The sequence below is a fragment of the Camarhynchus parvulus genome, chromosome 1 (assembly GCF_901933205.1).
Source record: "Camarhynchus parvulus chromosome 1, STF_HiC, whole genome shotgun sequence".
Classification (NCBI taxonomy): Eukaryota; Metazoa; Chordata; class Aves; order Passeriformes; family Thraupidae; genus Camarhynchus; species Camarhynchus parvulus.
The window spans coordinates 111,258,168-111,276,384 of NC_044571.1; the positions used below are offsets into that span (position 1 = coordinate 111,258,168).

At 38.1% G+C, this 18,217-nt stretch overlaps 1 protein-coding gene across 4 annotated transcripts in view; it reads left to right on the top strand.

Moving 5' to 3' along the window:
* The window catches only part of DCAF6 (DDB1 and CUL4 associated factor 6), a 74,482-nt gene extending 58,414 nt beyond the window's left edge, over positions 1–16,068 (top strand). For all 4 annotated transcript variants that reach the window (XM_030949688.1, XM_030949431.1, XM_030949513.1 and 1 more), the window contains 5 exons: positions 6,560–6,698; positions 9,693–9,849; positions 11,353–11,441; positions 13,961–14,066; positions 15,621–16,068. In XM_030949688.1, coding sequence (XP_030805548.1) covers positions 6,560–6,698; positions 9,693–9,849; positions 11,353–11,441; positions 13,961–14,066; positions 15,621–15,685 — 556 coding nt within the window. In that variant the 3' untranslated portion in view covers positions 15,686–16,068. The remainder of the gene's footprint in view (positions 1–6,559; positions 6,699–9,692; positions 9,850–11,352; positions 11,442–13,960; positions 14,067–15,620) is intronic.
* Positions 16,069–18,217: the final 2,149 nt, after the last annotated feature.

Sequence of the window (18,217 nt, forward strand, 5' to 3'; positions counted from 1 at the left end):
AAGTCAGCTGCATGTTGACTAGGAGTCAGCTAGGAAGAGTTTTGACACAGGACATTTCTTTAAAAGAAATAATTGAGAATGTGACATCTTTTTTTCAGCAGCATTTCTTAGTCACTGAGTATCACTGTAGGAATGGTCTTCACAAGTGACTAGAAGAAGTTAAGCAATTATTTCATTTTTTCATGTTGTTGGGCCAGTCAGTGCATGCTCTTTTTAATAAAATGGATAAGGAAATGCACAGAATATTTTAAAATGAAAAAAAAATTAAAACCTTTTCTGTACAGCAGAGCAGTTTAGCTAGATACTCATCAAAGTAAATAACTTCCTGTACATTTTAGGGAATCCCCAGGAAAAGGTGCCTTCTCTGACAAATAAGACAACATATGCAGGTCTTTCAGTCTGGACATATGCAAGGGCATTTCTCCTTTAAAACTTTCTGGGTCCAGCAAGTTTAGTTCAAACAGAGGGTTGTACCTTGTAATCGGTGGGAGGGGAAAAAAAATCTATGCAAAATGTTCTTCATACACAGAGAGTACAGTTTTTAATGGATTGATCTTAATTTTTACAAATTAGTCAAAACAGCTCTCTGAGGGCTGATTTCCTACTTAAATGACTGAATTAATTTTGTTTGGACTTTGAAGTTGATCTGGGGGTGGAGGCTAAGCCTGGAAAAAGCTACAGCTAGCTTTAACTAAGGTTAAAATCTAAAGAAATACTAATGTAAAATGGAAATGATGATACAGCTGCTGTGATCTATGAAGAATTACTGCATTTTATAACTTTACTTTGTGTACTGTTATATAATCTGAACACTATTTTTGCTGAAATACAAGTAGTCTCATGTACTGACTCATACACTGGGAAGAAGCCTTCTCAGTTGGAATTCATAGAGCACATTTTGTAAGAGATGCTAACCTTTGGAAAACATGGTACCTAGCATTTGTGAATGACTTCAGTTGTTATTCCCTTTACTAGATATAATATCAGAGGAACAGCGATAGGTGATAGAATAATGAGGTAATTCATTATTTTATTCCTCCCCCCCTCCTTTTTCTTGCCATATATTGGATTTATCAGGTTCTGGTTTTTCATATCTAACTGGCATTTTAAGAATTGCTGTACTTCAAGTGCTATGAATTACAGAGCATATTGCTTGAGTTATATTTAGCTGCATGTGTTGCATGGAAATTGAAAAGAAATGGCAGTGTATACATTTTACAACCTATTAACATTTTTATCGTGTGCCATAGAAATTAATGGAATTTGAAAAGTGTGTAGCTTGTGAAAAGAAATATTCCTTTCTTTTTTTTTTAAATTGAGCTGCTAAGGAATGAGTTATATTTGCATGGGCTACTGCTGACTTGCTTTGTCTGGTAGTAGAGAACATCCAGTTCTGGACAAAAATATAAGACTACATGGATCAAAAACCATTTATATTTTTTGCCTGAACAAGGTTGTGGAGCTAAGCATAATTATTAGAGCTATACTGGGCAATACACATTTAGAAAGATAGATGCTAAATTTTACACAATATTGCTTTTAATGACGTTAAATGAAAAAAAAAATCACTTGATCTCATATTCTACATTGAAATACTTGAGGGAAGCAGTTGTAAGAACATATAAGACAATTTGGGTAATTGTGTTTGGCCACATGCTGTAAAAGGGAGCAACTCTCTGCTGTGATTTCAGCCAGAGGCCATCTACAGGGGAAATGGCCTAAAGTTGTTACAATGATGAAAATGAACATCTTGGCTTTCTGTGGCTGAAAAGGCAAAGGTGTGGGATGAGGTTCCATAAAAGACTTAGCCTGAGTCCTCTATTTTAAATGCCTCCAGGAAAATGGTGCAGATCTGTATTTCTTTGTCTTATATTTTCATCTTTGCTGCAATTGGAATACCTGGATTTAACTCGTCAGCTTTCTTAGAGGTTCAGGAATCTTTGCTGTTTGTACTTGAAATTTTACAATAGGCATTCTTTCTATATTCAGCATGCTTACCAAGGAGTTCTTTAGCTCTTCAGCACAGCCCAAGGGAATATTAGTTTCATATTGCTATAAATTTAATATAAAATAAATGATGCATTCAGCATAGAATGTTTTATCAGTCTTTTTTTCTCTGCTTTTCATCATCATTCATCTGCATATCAGGTGAAAATTTTTAAATGTTTTGTTACTGAGAATAGTTTAAATATTGATTGTGTTTGAAAGCTTGGAAATTACCTAGGAGGGCATTACAGTAAACATTTGGTTTTGTATGATCAACAGTGAAATAACTTGGGCTTTAGGGGTAGTGTCAGTGTGCTGTTAACAGGATGGTTTTGCCTTTGGTGTTGAGCTGTCTTAATGCTTGAAATTTGACAGCAGCAGTAAATCTCTTCCACAGGTTCAGAGGCTCCTAAAGGAAGTAATCAATCTCAGAAATATAATCAAATGTTGGCATTTAGTCAAGGAATCTATTTTAATATGGTGGTATAATTCCAAAGACAAGCCTTTGGAATTCTTGGGCAGATCAGTGGTAGCTGCAAGTGGATTCCTTTATAGGATCAATGAAGAAATGCCAGACCTGGCTCAAGGTTTGCTGCAGTGGTTTAGATCCACACACAAATAATATCAGGATCATGCAATGCCCTGAGTTGGAAGGGACCCACAACTGAGTCCAGCTCAACTGGACATCCCAGGAATCCCACCATGTGCCTGAGAGCATTGTCCAAATGACCATAAGGCACTGGAGAAATAAGATCTAAGTTAATGGTTATAAGCCTTAGGTTCTCTGCAATTGTTTTGGATAGGGAAGACAGTGCAAAGGAGAAGGTGGCAACAAGAGTGGATTAAAAATAAGATGTTAACATTAGAGAGCTCAAGAGAAGGAATCAGGGTTTGTGGTCCTCAGCACCAGTACAGTGGAAGATCTCTCTGCGCCTGGCAGGGGCTTGGGGGATGATCTTTAAGGTCCCTTCCAGCCCAAAGCTGTCTACTATGAAAAATAGAGCATGTTTGTCTGTGTGTGAGTACATTTGGAAACTTGGGAAGTGAAAAAAATCCTCAGTGCTGAAGGAATCAATACTGAGCTCAATACTCAGTGCAGAGCTGAGACAAGAGGGATGGAGCAAGGAAGCAGGGAGACGTGAGCTCTGCTCCCAGCTGAGCTCAGGAGACTGACCATTATCAGCCTGGGATAATGGTGTTTGGAAGAAGCAGGGTTATCTCAGGTACCAGATGAGTTTTATGGCAGCCACTACATTATTGTCCTTTAACAAACAAACCAGTTATTTAATTGTGCAAATTGTACAGATTCTTGTTTTGAAAAAAATTCTCATTACACTTCAGAACTTCTAAATATACAGAAAACACCCTGTGTGACAACTTCTATATTTTAAGACTTGGTTTATGTGTATACATATTTTCTATTTCTCTCCATTTATAATATATAGCTGTGGATCAGTTTGCATCACAGGATTTTTGTGGGTTTGTTTTTTTGTTTGCCTATCTTGAACCTATGTTTAACTAAAAAAATATGGCTGCACTTCTGAATCCCTACTCCATTAACCTTGGGCTTAATTTAAATGGACTTTTGATAATTAATTACAACTATTAACTTTGAGGACTTTAAACCTGGCTGATCATAAGGGGAAAAGCAGTGCCCTGTGAATACTTCCTAGAGCTGAACCTATTGATGGGGTTGCCTGAGTGCCAACTCCATGTGCATAATTTCCATTGTCTGACATTTTGTTCTTAGAAGAGCAGTGTGGAAGGGAAGCAGCAGCTCTCAGCCAGGCTCAGCTCAAGCTGACCTCAGAAAAGTTCAAATTGCACAGCACACTTCTGTACCCACTGATGCTCCAAGTGATGAGGCTGCTTCTGTGTTTGTGTTGGCAAAGACAGGAATTGCTCATCACAAATACAAATGAAAACAGCTATGTCAGATTTTAAAATTCTTGCACATGTATGACTTAATTTTAGAAAATCTGTAGTTATCACCAAGTAATATATCTCAGAGAGAAGGCTTTTTCCTGGAATGTTCTTTGTTCTGAAATGTCACTAAATTGGGCTCATATTTATGTTTTCTGGAGCAGACTTGCCTCTGCCATGTTCTTGCTTTCTGCAGGGCTCAATCCCAGTATGACAGTTGTGTGTGCTTGGCTGCCTTCTCCCTGGTGAAGGTAATCATTGGTGTCCAAGATAATTAAATAGAAATTCACTCCTGCCTTTTAAAATGAGGCCCCAAATGAGGAGGTTAAATTCAGAACTCCATTTAGTTGAAAGACAGTTTTAACCAAAAGTTGCTTCTGTGCTTCTGCTCTTATTTAAAAATGCATTATTCGGATTGCTGAGTAGTATTGAGGTTTTTTTGTAATGTCTGCATATTTCAGCCTAGGGAAATGGAGAGGAGGAGATCAATTTTCATAGAGATGTTTGGATGAAAAATTGTGCAAGAAACTACTTTGCTTTACCAATTAGCTACTTTAATATCATCTTCTAATCCCAAGACATGTTACTGCTGTCCAGCAAGTAACCCTTCTGAAACAGCTGGATGAGTCTGCTGCTCTCTCAGTCCTAATGATGTTTAACTTCCCAGCCTCTTCACTGCACATCTTTAATTAATTTAGGTAAATAAATGCACCAAAATTACAAAAAGGAATCACAGTAAATGATAGATGCTTTTACTTTCTCACACAAACCCCATCCTTTTTGAAAAGCAAGTAAAACCCAAATCTGCACAAATAATGGTTTGAAGTTTCTGTAAGTGTTTAATGCAGCCTATCATGTGTCTGTCACCCTTTTTCCTTTAAGTAGAAGCAAACTGGTGAGGAGAATAACTCAGTGATCTTTGAAGCACAGTAGATAAAGAACATAGGCTTCTTTTTTTACCCCTCTGTTGTATGATGATGTTGTGAAGAACTCTCTTAAATCTGTTGAAGATTAAAGTTGAAACTCGGCATATTAGAAGGAATAACTGAAAAATACAGTGTATTTATTTACTGTAGTATAAAAAAGATGAACCAGGAAATTGTCTGGGGTTTGAAAGGATAGAAAACTCTCACCAAGGAAGTAGTAGTAGTCTACTTTTTCTGGTGCTGTTTGCTGGGCAAACATCTAAGAAATGTGTTATAATATATAGCACACTGTTAAGTGGATCTATTGACTGGTGCTTTCAAAACTCTTCTGGTTTCTATAAAAAAAGTATTAAAATTTATTTTGAAAGCTTAGCTGTATTAGGTGATCTGTCTTAGTAAAACAGTGTGTGGTTTGTTGGTTTATTTGGTTTTTTTTAGTAAATAAATTTGCATTAATGACTTACATTCATTCTCCTTTGCTTAGCTGTAGCATAACTTTATTTCACCTTAACTTTCTGGTGCAACTTTCTCCTGTGGGAAAAAACTGGACAAAAGTCTAAGCAGATCACTGGCTGAGAGAATTAGTGATCAGATAGATCTGGTAGGGGTTTTTTCTGGAGTAGAGGACTTGTTGCTGGAGTCTCCAGGATCAATGACTAAAACACTGGAAAACATTACTTAAAAACAAATTCAAGTTACTTTCTGGCAGCAGTGTAGTGAGGTTCCTGGATCAGTTTAATTTTTAGGATCATATAAATTGCTGTAATAATTTCACTCCTTGCATTCTGCTAAAATCTTTACCTGCTTCTTCTTGAGAGTGACATTCCCCTTGGACTTTGTTCAGGACCTCAAAGTTAATAATGACAAGGAATGACAGAAGAAAAAGAACTGAGATGTGACTGTCTGGTCATAGCTGGAATTATGGGGATCTGCAAACTGAACAGTTAAGCAGGAAAAATTTGACACCAAGGTCTTTTCACAGATTAATAAAATAATAAGTTCCTGGAATTAAATGGTCACAAAACAAATTACATAATTTGGCTTTTGTTTTTTTCCTCTGGTATTTTAGGAAATCTCCAGCTGTAAACCTTACTGCTACCATATGGGATAGGTGCTCCAATAATTGATCTCAAATCACCTTTTCCTTAGTAAGAGCTTCTTAAAAGCTGTGTAAATCTTGAGTCTTGTCATAGAGAAATACTGACGAGAAATACATTGGACAAAATCTTATGAAAAACCAAATCACACATTAGATCCTTAATGGCTTTTTAAAAACTTCTGTTCTGGCATAGATTTATTTGAAAAAATTTTTTGATCTTATAAAAAACCAAATCACACTGAGAGACACATTAGATCCTTAATGGCTTTTTAAAATTTAAAAACTTCTGTTCTGGCATAGATTTTTTTTTTCACTTCAGAATTTTGCTACCTCAGTATGGGTGGAGGATGAAAATAAAATAGCATGTGAATTTTGCCAGCAGCTGAAGTTTGTTCTACAGAGGGGGAATAAAACCTGGCATCACTTGACATTCCACTGTCTTGCATGCTATTCTTGTTGTAAGCCAGGATGGAAAAAATTCACGTCTGTAATTTTACAGTTGGGATTATGCTGATGTCTGTGTCAAACTCATGGAGAATGTGCTGGAGTGCCTAATGCTGATGTCTGGGAGCCCCTTGCAGTGTGTGGGGAGGGGCTCTCAGTGCTGCTCTCTCTGGATTCACAGACGATCCGCTGTGGCCCGCATCCAGGAGCTCTTCAGGAGGAGGAAGGAGAGGAAGGAGATGGAGGAGCTGGAGACGCTGAATATCAGGCGCCCCCTGATAAAGATGGTTTACAAAGGGCACCGCAACTCCCGCACCATGGTACAGCCTCTGGGGCTTGGGGGCTGGGGCTTCATGGGCTCACCCAGGGCAGCTGCCCCTGCTGGCCTTGCCAAAAAGGATCTGGGGATGCTCTGGAAGCACTTTGGCTTCTGTGCTCACTTGGCAGGCACAGAATTTGCTCTGTGAAAATTAAAATTAGTGTGACTCGTGTTACTGTGAAAGGCATTGAAATACTCCTGAGTTTAAGAGTCTTTCCCTTTAACATCTTTTAAAATTTGGGGTATTTTTCTTCTTTTTTATTTTCTCTCTCAGCTTATGTGGCATAAAATGTGCCTACTTTCCAAATTATGATTTAATCCTCACTTTCCCTTCCAAGCTGTTCAAAATTATTATTTAATCTTTCAATTTGAAGAGCTTGGAAGGGAAAGTGAGGATCAAATCAGAGTTTTGAAGAACCTTAACATCTCTGAATTAAAAACAGGAAGGAGTGCTAGTTATTAAATTATAATTTAGCTACTAGATGCCTCATCTTTTTCACACAAAATCCTGTATTTTAAGAAAAATGCAGTTATTGTGTTTGTAAAGCAACGGTGCATGAAAAACAGATGCTACTTTCCTTGCTATTTCTTCTTTTTGGTTTTTGCAATATTTTGAAGATGTGAAGTTCTGAATTCTAGGTGGTATTTTGCAGCAATAGCTGGTGTGTTATTTTGCAGCTGATGTGAGGAGTAGTCCCTTTACCCCCAAAAAGCCATTTTCTAGGGTTTGCATGAATAGCTTTGATTTCACTGGGAAAAATGCTCGACTAAATACATATTTCAGTCTACATAAGCAACAGGGTTTAGAGTACACTTTGATTAATGACAAGGAGTTTTGCACTGTATTTCAGAAATGTATTTGATTTGATCCAACCCTGATTAGTTTAAAAGTCCTGGTGGCAGGCACTTTGTGGTTAAAAGATACTAAAAGTGAATTCATCTAAGGCTTCATTCAGTCTCTGTCTGCATAGCTGTTATTATATAGATTATTTAAGAGATTTTGTTGTTTGGTTTCTTGGGGATGTGGGTTGGTCTTTTTGCTTTTGTTTCACACAAGCACCTATGGCAAGGAATGCACAGAGTGAAAGAAAATGTAATTTTGTTTTCCCTGTTGGTCTCTATGGTTGCAAATTTCTTTTTGATCTGCTGGTTTGAGTAATGCCCTCATTCCTGCAAGGCAAGAGCTAATGATTTTTCCCTTTCAAATTTATGAAGGAGACAGCTTAAAAAAGCTTTGTTTCCTACACACCTGAGCAGCCCAGGGATAAAGTTGTGTTGTCAATTACATGAAGCATTTATATATATGTGTATAATTTTTACATGTACATACATATATATGGGTGTGTGTATGTGCATATCTCGTGAATTAAGGTTATGCAAGCAAATGGAATAATTCTGATTCTTCCTTACTTTTAAAGCCTTGATTTGGCAATCTTACATTTTTTTGTAGTCCTGCTTTTAAAACAGTGACTTTTAGAAATGTTTGAAAACCAAAATTTTTAAATGTGAATTTCAATTCTGTTCATTTCTGGGATGCTAAAATTAGATTTTATGAGTATTGAGAAGTATGAGTAAGAGAATACACAGGATACAGAAAGAGGTCATGATTGAAAATTAAAATAGAAAATTAATTTTTTTATTATTGGAGATAATCTAGATGTAACAGGATAATGAAAATATGTATTAAAAGGAGCTATAAGACAAAAGCTGCTGAAAGATTAATACATTGGAATTCATTACAGGAATGCAGCTTCTCTGGTTTATTTTTAGACATCGGGCTGACTTTATTGCACTGACTGCAGTCATTGGGACATCTTCTATAGACAAAGATCTACCAAGCCTGAAATTTAAAACTGGGCATACTTATGCTGGAAATAAACCACATATTTCTAACAGCATAAGGGTTCAACTTACTAATGAATCTGTATCAAGGTAGCTAAGGCAAAGCACAGAGCTAGGCAACATCTCTGCCTTTCTCTTCAGGGCATTTTCTGAGGGGTGTCTGCCAAAAGAAAGATAAAGATCCAGGCATGGCCCTCTTTAGAGCCTTACCTGGAAAATAATTCATAGCAGGATGCTGTGTAAATAGTCTCAAACTCAAAATTCTGTCCCTTATGCTGGAGTTACTCCTAAATGCCAAACTGAACTTCCAGCATTGGAAATTGTCTGTGTGAACTCCAAGCTGCTGCCCACGCAGCTCTTGCTTGCACAGGTACCTCTCTTGCCCCTTGGATGTCAATTAAAAGAGTTTGTAGGAGGTACTGCTGGCTCTCAAAATAAGTTCTACACACAAGGCTACACTTCAGCCATCCAGGCTTGTTCCTGCAGCACAAACACCAGGGTGTTGTGGAGCTCTCAGCTCACATCTCATGACTGTGACTGAGTTTTCTGGCTGTTGTTGAAGCAATGTCCCTTCTCCCTCTGCCACCCCATCAAGCTTCTCACCTGTAGAGGACAGGGGATAGCAAATTTATATCATTTCACAATGGTTATTTTGAGGTCCTATGCTGAGTAAAATCAGAAGGGATTTCTGAGGAAGGTTTCACAAGCTTCTGTCTTGTCTCCTGTTTCCCTGTAGTGGAAAATCCCCCCCAGGGATTAGCCTTTCACAAACTTTAACTTGGCCAAATTTTTCCTAAAAACTTCTTTGCATACCCCTGTATCCAGTATAATTTCTGTGACTTCAGAAAGTGGCAGATCTGCAGACATGTATTTTCATACTGTTCAGTCTGGCCCAACTCCTCTCGCTCTCTTTTTTTTTGGTGGTTTTTTTTTCCCCTTTTTTTTTTTTCCTTGTTTGCAGCTACTTTGCTCTGGAAATCTAAAACTTTCTGAACTCTCATTTTTTAATCACTCTTCTTTAAATGTTTCCTTTACAATTTCTTCAATCTCATTTCTGCATGGGCTGAGCTTTCCTTCAGCAGCACTGTTAGTACAGAGACAGGAGCATGCTCTTTTCACTGCTGGGTCTTACAAAGTTTTGTTTTTCTTGCAGATAAAGGAAGCCAACTTTTGGGGATCCAACTTTGTCATGAGTGGCTCAGACTGTGGCCACATTTTCATCTGGGACCGGCACACTGCTGAGCACCTCATGCTGCTGGAGGCTGACAACCACGTGGTGAACTGCCTGCAGCCTCACCCCTTTGACCCCAGTAAGAGCAGCATCCTCACACTCTGCACATCCAGCTTATCTGCACTAGAGCATTTCAGTCTTAAACTCTGTCTCAACAGAGCAATGCAATGATTAATGAGACGTTGTTCATATTTCCCTTTATAATTCAGATAATAGTGCTTTTAATTTTGCCTCTTACTAATGACCTTTGGCCCTTAAATCCCTCCTTACTCAAAAATTTATTGAAATCAAACTACTCTTAGCACAGAATTTATAGAAATATTGTCAGATGTAATAAGAAGAATCTCAATTTTTTGCTGCCCTCAACACATAAAATGTTTTCTATGACACTAATGAGGGAAATATGGGGTTGCTGAAATGCCAGCAATACTTGGAAATTATATTGGAATCTGGTCTCTGCTTGGCTTTATTAAAAAAATGCAGTGGAAGTGGGTGTCTCCCTCACACTGGCATTGTGAGATTAGAATTATTAATAAAATTAATAGAAATCCTAATAATTTATGTTTAGAGGAAATCCTTCATAGAAAAGATGGACCAAAGCAGTAGAAGGAATCACATGTAGCTGGGAAATCTGAGCCATCTTCCAGCCTCTGACACAGAGAAAATATTTGTGGTTTGTTTTTTTTTCACAGCTTACCTGGCTATATAGTAAGAGTCAGCTATCAGTAAATTAGCAAGTGAAGTTGTTATAATAATACTAGAAGAGGCTGGGGGTTTTTCAAACAGTTTGGGGGAACATGAAATACTGTCCTACATAGGGTAAGCCTTGAACTTTTAACTTTACTGAAATTGACTTCTTGTATATGTCCTGAGTTGGATACTTCCTTTGGAAGCACCTTTCAAAGTGCCCTGTAGCTTTGCTGATGTCTTGTTGGAGTGTGTCACACTCTGAAGGTGTCACTAAGAGAGCTCATCCTCCTTCTAGGACAGTTACTCTTGTTCAGCTTCCCAGTTACTGAGAGCTTTCTATGGAATTTTAATTCCTGCAGTGGCTTTTGTGCAATGATCTGGAGAATGTTCTGCACCTTTTCATATTTTTCATACTTTATTTATAACATCCATTGCATCTTTATATTTAAATATAAAATAAATTTACACAAAATTCATGGAAATTATCAAAGATACATTTGAAATTATCTTGGTTCTGCCTTTGTACTGGGTCTACAAATTCTAAAGCTTTGTTATTAATGCTTATACTTATCAGTAGAAATGAATCAGTAGTGGCTGGGTTTGCTCTTACCTTTTGCTTCTATCTTTTGTATATTTTGGTGATTTTTTTCAAATTTAAAACAGGGGGCTCTTGATGTTTGCATTTGTTTTCTTCATATCTATATAGATAGATTCAAAAACAATCTATGGAGCAGACCTCATGTGGTGACTTGGTAATTACAAGCTCTGTTCAGCATGAGATCTGACATTTGCAAATAAATGCTTCAAGTGAAATATTTTTCCTGCATTTAAGAGCAGAAAATACCAATAAACATAACACATTTAATTTATAATTACTGTTATTTACTTCTAGTTCTGGCCTCTTCGGGTATTGATTATGATATAAAAATTTGGTCACCACTGGAAGAATCCAAGATTTTTAACAGAAAACTTGCAGATGAGGTAAGACCCTTTCCTCCTTTTTCATGGTAATGTTGTGTCTTTAATACTATAAAAGCCTTTGGTACAAATTACTGATATTGAATTAGCAGAGTTATTTAATGTTCAAGAAATGAGCTACAAATAAAAAGCTGCCCTTCAGAACAGCTGACTTTCATATCCTTGGCAGTTTGCATTTCCTCAGCTCTTCTAGAAATTATATAACATGGTCTGCTATTATGTACATGAAAGGAGTTGGAAGAAGTGTTAACACTCAGATATAGAAGGAAAACTGGCAGGAATTAATAAACGAACATAGTGCCTGTCTCTAAACAAATAAATGAAGGGAAGATGAAGGAAATAAACTGAAGGTAATACAAGGATATACAGAACAACATAGAGTACAAAAATCAATCCTATTAAATATTCAGTGGCATAAAAGGGACTTAAAGGTTAAGATTGCACATGGGAACCTCATGGAATAAAGCAAACATTGCAAGCCCAATCAGTTATAAAAGTCCAATGTGAAGTTATGTAACTCATTATTTTCATGTTGTCCTCAGAGCAATAACTGGATATAGCAACTGGCCTGGGGTGACCATATAGCTGACTGCTGAATAATCATATTTGAGTGATTTACATAACACAATGTATCAAAATGTTATATGGTTTTCTGTAAATAATATTATAGGACAGGTTTGGTTATAGGGCAGTCAGTTGGGGGCTTTTTTTGTGAAATCTCTTGGGCAGTACAGATAGAGAAGACTGGGGATTTTTAAATAATTTGATTACTCTGTAGTAGTGCTGAATATATTTTAAACAAAGAGGAACACACAACCCTTAGCCACCACCCCACATCCCTGGAAAAAACCCCAAACCATCCACTTGTGAGTTTTGAACCTTTCCCATTCTTTTAGCAGTGAGTGAAGTGACACTTCCTTGCATATTGCGTGACAGCTTTAGTCGTGACATGTTTTGGAGCCTTTGGGGTTTAGAAGTATTGCTAAACATACATGTGTGCTAAAATTAATTATTGTACTTTAGCTCCCTCCCTTTATTTCTAATAATTGCAAATTATTTAGACACTTAGTTATGTTTTCTTTAATAAAAATATAGAACTTTCAGAAGAATTGACTGCAGTGCTGTTTGTAATTTTACATGGTTTTTGTTTTTTAATTTATTTCCTGCATTGACATACCTATGTAGGGGACAGGAGATGTTCATAGCAATAAAATAGTTCTCACTATTTCCAGTTTGGCTGGAATAAGTGTCCAACATACCTGAACTGAATTTTCCACAGAAGGGGGAAGGTCTGAGGAGAAAGCACTGTGTTTGAGGAAAGTTCCATATAGATGCAGAAATGTATTTAAAATTGAGAGAGGCCATGACCTTAGTGAATAGGAAAAGACAGTGGGGATAAGAAAAAACCTCTGAATGGAGACAAAGACTCAGTGCCAGGTTGTCAGGGGGGTTATTGATGATGCACTGCAGAAATGTGGGGTGAAACAGGAATAAAGAGCAGCTGCTGCCTTCTCAGTTTGCTTCTGTAAGGGAGGGATCAGCTGTGCCAAGTGCCTGGCAAACAGGTGAGAATGACAGAAAAGAGGTGCTTTGATTGGGAAGGGAGAAGAAACTGCAAACATTTGCAAGAACATGTGCCTCACAAGAGGAATAGGCTTGAAGAGTCTCAGAACAAGAATTTCATTATTTTCCTGTCTTACAGCAGCTGATCTGGGAGCAAAGACTGAAAAATGGTCATAACTTGTCTCTACCTAAAGAAATTTTTGTGCTTAATGATAACAAAAGAACGTAGTCTAAATGTGGGACAACCTGCAGTGTGGGATTAAAATTTATGGAGGAAGAAAGAAGGATGGCAAGGAAGTACCATGAGGAAGGAATGAGGGAAGAGAAATAAAAGTACTCATTAGTGGATATTTTTTTTCTTGAAAATGAGACAGTAGGAACTGGCTCTTTCAAGTCATTTAGAGGCAAGCTGTAGCTCTGTTTACAAAGAATTATGGAGCTAAAGAATGTTCCTGAAGTGGGATAGAAATGGCTTGTGTTCCTTGGATTTTCTCCAAAAGTTTCAAGCAGCATGAAGGTAGGAGTTGAGGGTAACCTCATCTCTTTTCCTTCCCACATTCTTGGCCAGCACTGGTGCTAGAACTTTGTTCTCTACAACAGTTGCCATCTGGAAACAGCTCTTTCTATCATCAGTCTGCTTTACTTCATGAAAGATTTCCAAAGTTTTTCTTAGTCACTCATCTTAGTATCTGCCATGCATGTGCACAATGGAACCATGATCTTACTAGAATGTTCTTTACACAGATAATTGGACATTTGCAGGCAGAGTCCACTGGCTGATTTTACTTACACCAGACAACAGTATTCAATAGCAATTATTAAAATATTGCTCCCTTATGGTAATTTTGGATTCTGTAAAATAGCTTTTGCACAGAAACTTTGTATCTACAAACCCCTATCAATGCAGTATAATTCTGTGTTTATTTCTGATGCTGTTTTTTTCCTTTCCCTGCCTCCAGGTTATAACTCGTAATGAATTAATGCTGGAAGAGACCAGAAACACCATCACTGTTCCAGCTTCCTTCATGCTCCGAATGTTGGCTTCATTGAATCACATAAGAGCAGGTGAGAGACTTCTGAAGAGCTTGTCCACAGCACTGGTCTATGAAAAGAGCAGGCTGGCTGGGAAATCATCAAGACCTTAGCTGCCTGTGGCTGTACTTGGGGTTGGTGAGAAGATTCAAGGGTTGTTCAAGGTTCTGTTAATAGAAGTACTTAGGAATTGCTTCTTTGGTATGAGACTTGCAACATCTTTGCAGGTGTTATTTTTTATCTCAAAACAAAGAGCAAAATGTGGTTTTAGATGTTGAAAAATACTCTCTTCAGGAGTCATCTTTTCAGTGAGTATGATGGGAAAACTATTGGGGAGGACTGGAATGAGCTGTAAGACAAACTGGCTGTGCTTGTGGGAGTTGTCTAGGGGCAAAGGAAGGTGTGAAGATTCAGGACTGTGGGAGGCATTGCTGAGGCTGCTGGCAGCTGTTCCCAGGGCAGCAGGATGTCCCTCCAGTTCCCATGGGGCTGAAACTGATGATAAGAGAGTTGCATGGAAGAATCATCACTGGGAAATGGATGTTGGTGCTGGGGAAGCTGAATGCAGTGGATTGACCCTGAAGATGGAGGACAATGGAGAGATATCACACACTGTGTAGGAAGCAAGGAGATGAAGTTTTGGGAGGCTGGCATGGCATATGGAGCAAAAACCTAACAGACCTGTAGATGAAGGTGAAAGTGATGGGAAATAGTGAATATGTGGACTCTGGCTGAGCAGAGAAGTGGCTTGCAGTGGTGAGGTGTGAAGGAAGCTGTGCCTGGTGGCAGCTGCTGCTCCTCTCTCACCTCTGGCTGCTCTGTGAGCCCTGGGCGCCAGAAGGGTGCCATGTGTCCAGCCCAGTGCTGCACCTCCATGCCCCTGTGTTTCCTTCAATTGTCATTATCTCTTCTGAGTGAAATGCTAAAAGAACTGCCCAACACTTCAGTTACAACTATTTCAGCAAATGTCTGTTATGGCTGGGTGGAGAGTTCCTAAACCTGACTGCATTTTGCTTGAGTGATTGCTCTTCAGCTAGTCATGTTCCCTCACACGTTTCTGTATTTGCCTTTCTCTAAATATTTACATCCAAAGTCACTTTTTCTGATGTATTGAAGTAACAGGCAGATTCCCCAGTTTCTGGACTATTCACATTTCTAACTGTAGCTATTGTAGTTTCAGCTCCCCAGCACAGCATTTCTGTCCCTTGTAGTCACCATCTCATTTTAATGTTATAATTGCATATTGTTATACTGTATTTTCTGTGCTGACAGTCAGTCAGCAGCTACAAGGTTTTTCCTTTTGTACACAGATTTTGCTTTCATGCCTGGAAATCCTTAAGGGCATTTCTCCTTCTTTCTTGTGGTAACACTCTACCACTAACTACCTTTTCTTCTTTCTTGTGGTAACACTCTACCAATCTACCACTAACTACCCACTCTCTGCTGTCAGTCCACACAGACTTTCTTCTATCCTAAAACCCACAGCCATATCCCATTGTGTAATAGTCCAGGGAGACAGCATGTAATAAATATTTACCAGAAAAACAAAATTTTGCAAGTTCTTTTTACTAAATCTGTGTTTTGCAGACCGATTGGAAGGTGACAGATCAGAAGGATCTGGCCAGGAAAATGAAAATGAAGATGAAGAGTAACCAACACTTGTGTGTGAGCACCTGGAAGTCAATGAAATTTGTATAAGACATTAATTATATTTTTCCTTACAGAGCTTTAGTGCAATTCTGAGGTATTGCTTTTGGATAACCTAACCTTTTGTTTTTTTGAATGACTGTGTGCATGACTTGGGGAGAGTGTGCAAGTTAAAATAAACAAAAATGTTTTTAAAATGTTTTGCCATGTATGAGGGGTGCTAGAAGATGCCAAGTGCAATATTTTCCTTAAACAGCAAATGTGAGAGCTTGGATCAATGTTTTAAAGTAACTTTCATGATAGTAAAAACGTTGGTTCAAATAAATTTCTATACCTGCTGTTTGCATGTTTGTTGCTTTCTAATTAAAAGATTTGGTTGTTTTAAGTAGTTTTCTGGTTTTTATTTGTGCAGCAATTTGTTTATCACCTTGTAACTACAACCCCATTGCTGCCTTTGCAGTATTTGCATTCTTTCTTACACTGTTTGTGAAGTGACAAACACAATTATTTCTTGCAGTGAGCACGGGGGACTTTTAAGACCCTGTGTCTCTTGATTCTTGCATTTCCCACACTTACATGGGCAAAAGTTATCTCTCCCTCAGTTGTATAATGTCACTTCCCATTCTCTGTGCCTGGGTCTGTAATGCTGTGAAATAGTTGCATTTCACTGATAGATCTGTGAGTCTGCCTTTGCAACAGCAGCAGGTACATCTTAATTTCCACTGGATTTAGGGAACATGAATTTAAAAATTCCTGTGCATTGTTTCCTGGGAGTAATTATCTGGGAAGATTGTTCAGTCTGTTTTACAGGCTTTACCCTTCCTCCACAGATTTCTGGATGGCAATGGGGAAGAGCAAGTGAAGGGAGGAAGGTTGGAGCAGTGGAAAGAGCTGTTTGCTCAATGGCAGTTCTTGCCAAGGATGGCAGATGCTGAGAGGCTCCATTGGGGAATACAGAATGCTGGGAAGAATTCTAAATCAGGGGGATGAGGGTACTGGAGGCTTCATTACCCTGCTGACATTAAAATAGACATTCATCACACGAGCTGCACAAACTTTGCTGACATCAACAAAAGGAATTCCCCACACTAAATAAAAAAGAACATTAGCACAACATTCTGATGTCCTGATTCACAGTGCAGGCAGGCTGAAGGGACACGAGGAAGGGATATAAAGGGAAAACTAAAACAACTGAAAGAGATAAAGAGAAATTTGTGAGGGAGGAGAAGTGGGAATTATATGGAACTCAGCTGGCAGTAACAGTGAAGACATTCCCTTGGGCAAAGGAAGAATAACATAAGGGGAGAGGAAAAGTGTGAGGAGATGGATAAAGGGTGGCTGGGTGGTTTCCTTGTTTGTTTTAAAGGAGAAGTTAAGCAATTGAAAGTGATGCAGTGAAGATAATTTGTCAAAGGAGAAAATAACTGCTGGGGAAAGAGATTTTTTTGAGGCAGAGGTTGCTGAGAAGAATGGACACCTGAAACACTGGAGTGCTGTGAAACCCAGGAAACTTCACATCTTGAGGAGGTCAGTGCAACAGAGAGAGGATGGAGATCTGCTAAGTGTTTGATGTTTACCTAACATCAGCAAGGGAGAGGAGAAAATGTCAAGGTAAGATGCTTGTTTGTTAAGGATATCTGTCTTTTCTGGTAGAGTAAGTGGCCCTTCTGTGGGAGAAGGGAGCATAACTGTAGTTTTTTCTCATGAGATAACATTTTAGTCAAGCATGTTTAAATCACTAAGAAATGAAAGAATGTTTTATGACTTTGTGGTGGATCTGTTTGGAAAGGGGGAACATGGGTTTAGCACTATTCAAACCTTGCTGCTCATAGCACTGCACTGAGCAATGTTTTTCTATCACATGTAAATTAAGCTTGAATTTTTAAAACAGGGGTTCTGCTCTCATTAGAATTAAAATGACTATACAAGGAAATATCTAAGGTGTTTAGTGTATAGATAAAATAGGATTGTCTGCTCCACTGCTGGGGCTCCTGAGCAATTTTGTGAATGAAATAGAGTAACACAGAGTTTGATGCAGTTGGGTTCTGTGTAATTGATTTTTGAGGTAATTTCTTCCAAAATTAGCCCTGGTGTTTCTACAGAAACCTGACTCTTCTTATTTAGAAATTATTAGTTTTCTGCCTTGAAAATAAATTCTTCCTCAAGTAAATATATAGAGAGGATAGCTTTTGTCTTCCCCAGAGAGGTTTAATAAATCACTGTGAATGTCTTTCTAAAAATAAAATGCTGCTTCTGCCACTTTTACTTTACTTGTAGCAATTGCCAGCATAGAGCATACCAACAGCAATAATCTTGTCTTTTTTTCCCCACAGTTCCCCAATAGGCACATTATTCCCAAAATGTCTCTTATTTATTCAAAGGCTAAATATTAGCTTTAATTCCTGATGCACAGCTGTGGGTTTACTGATTAAAAGGAGGATTTAATCTCAATAAGGGAAAAAATGTAATATCTGGAGGGTTTTTCAAATTTCACTGAAGCTTTTCAGACAGTTTTTCTAAAATGAAGATATCTATAG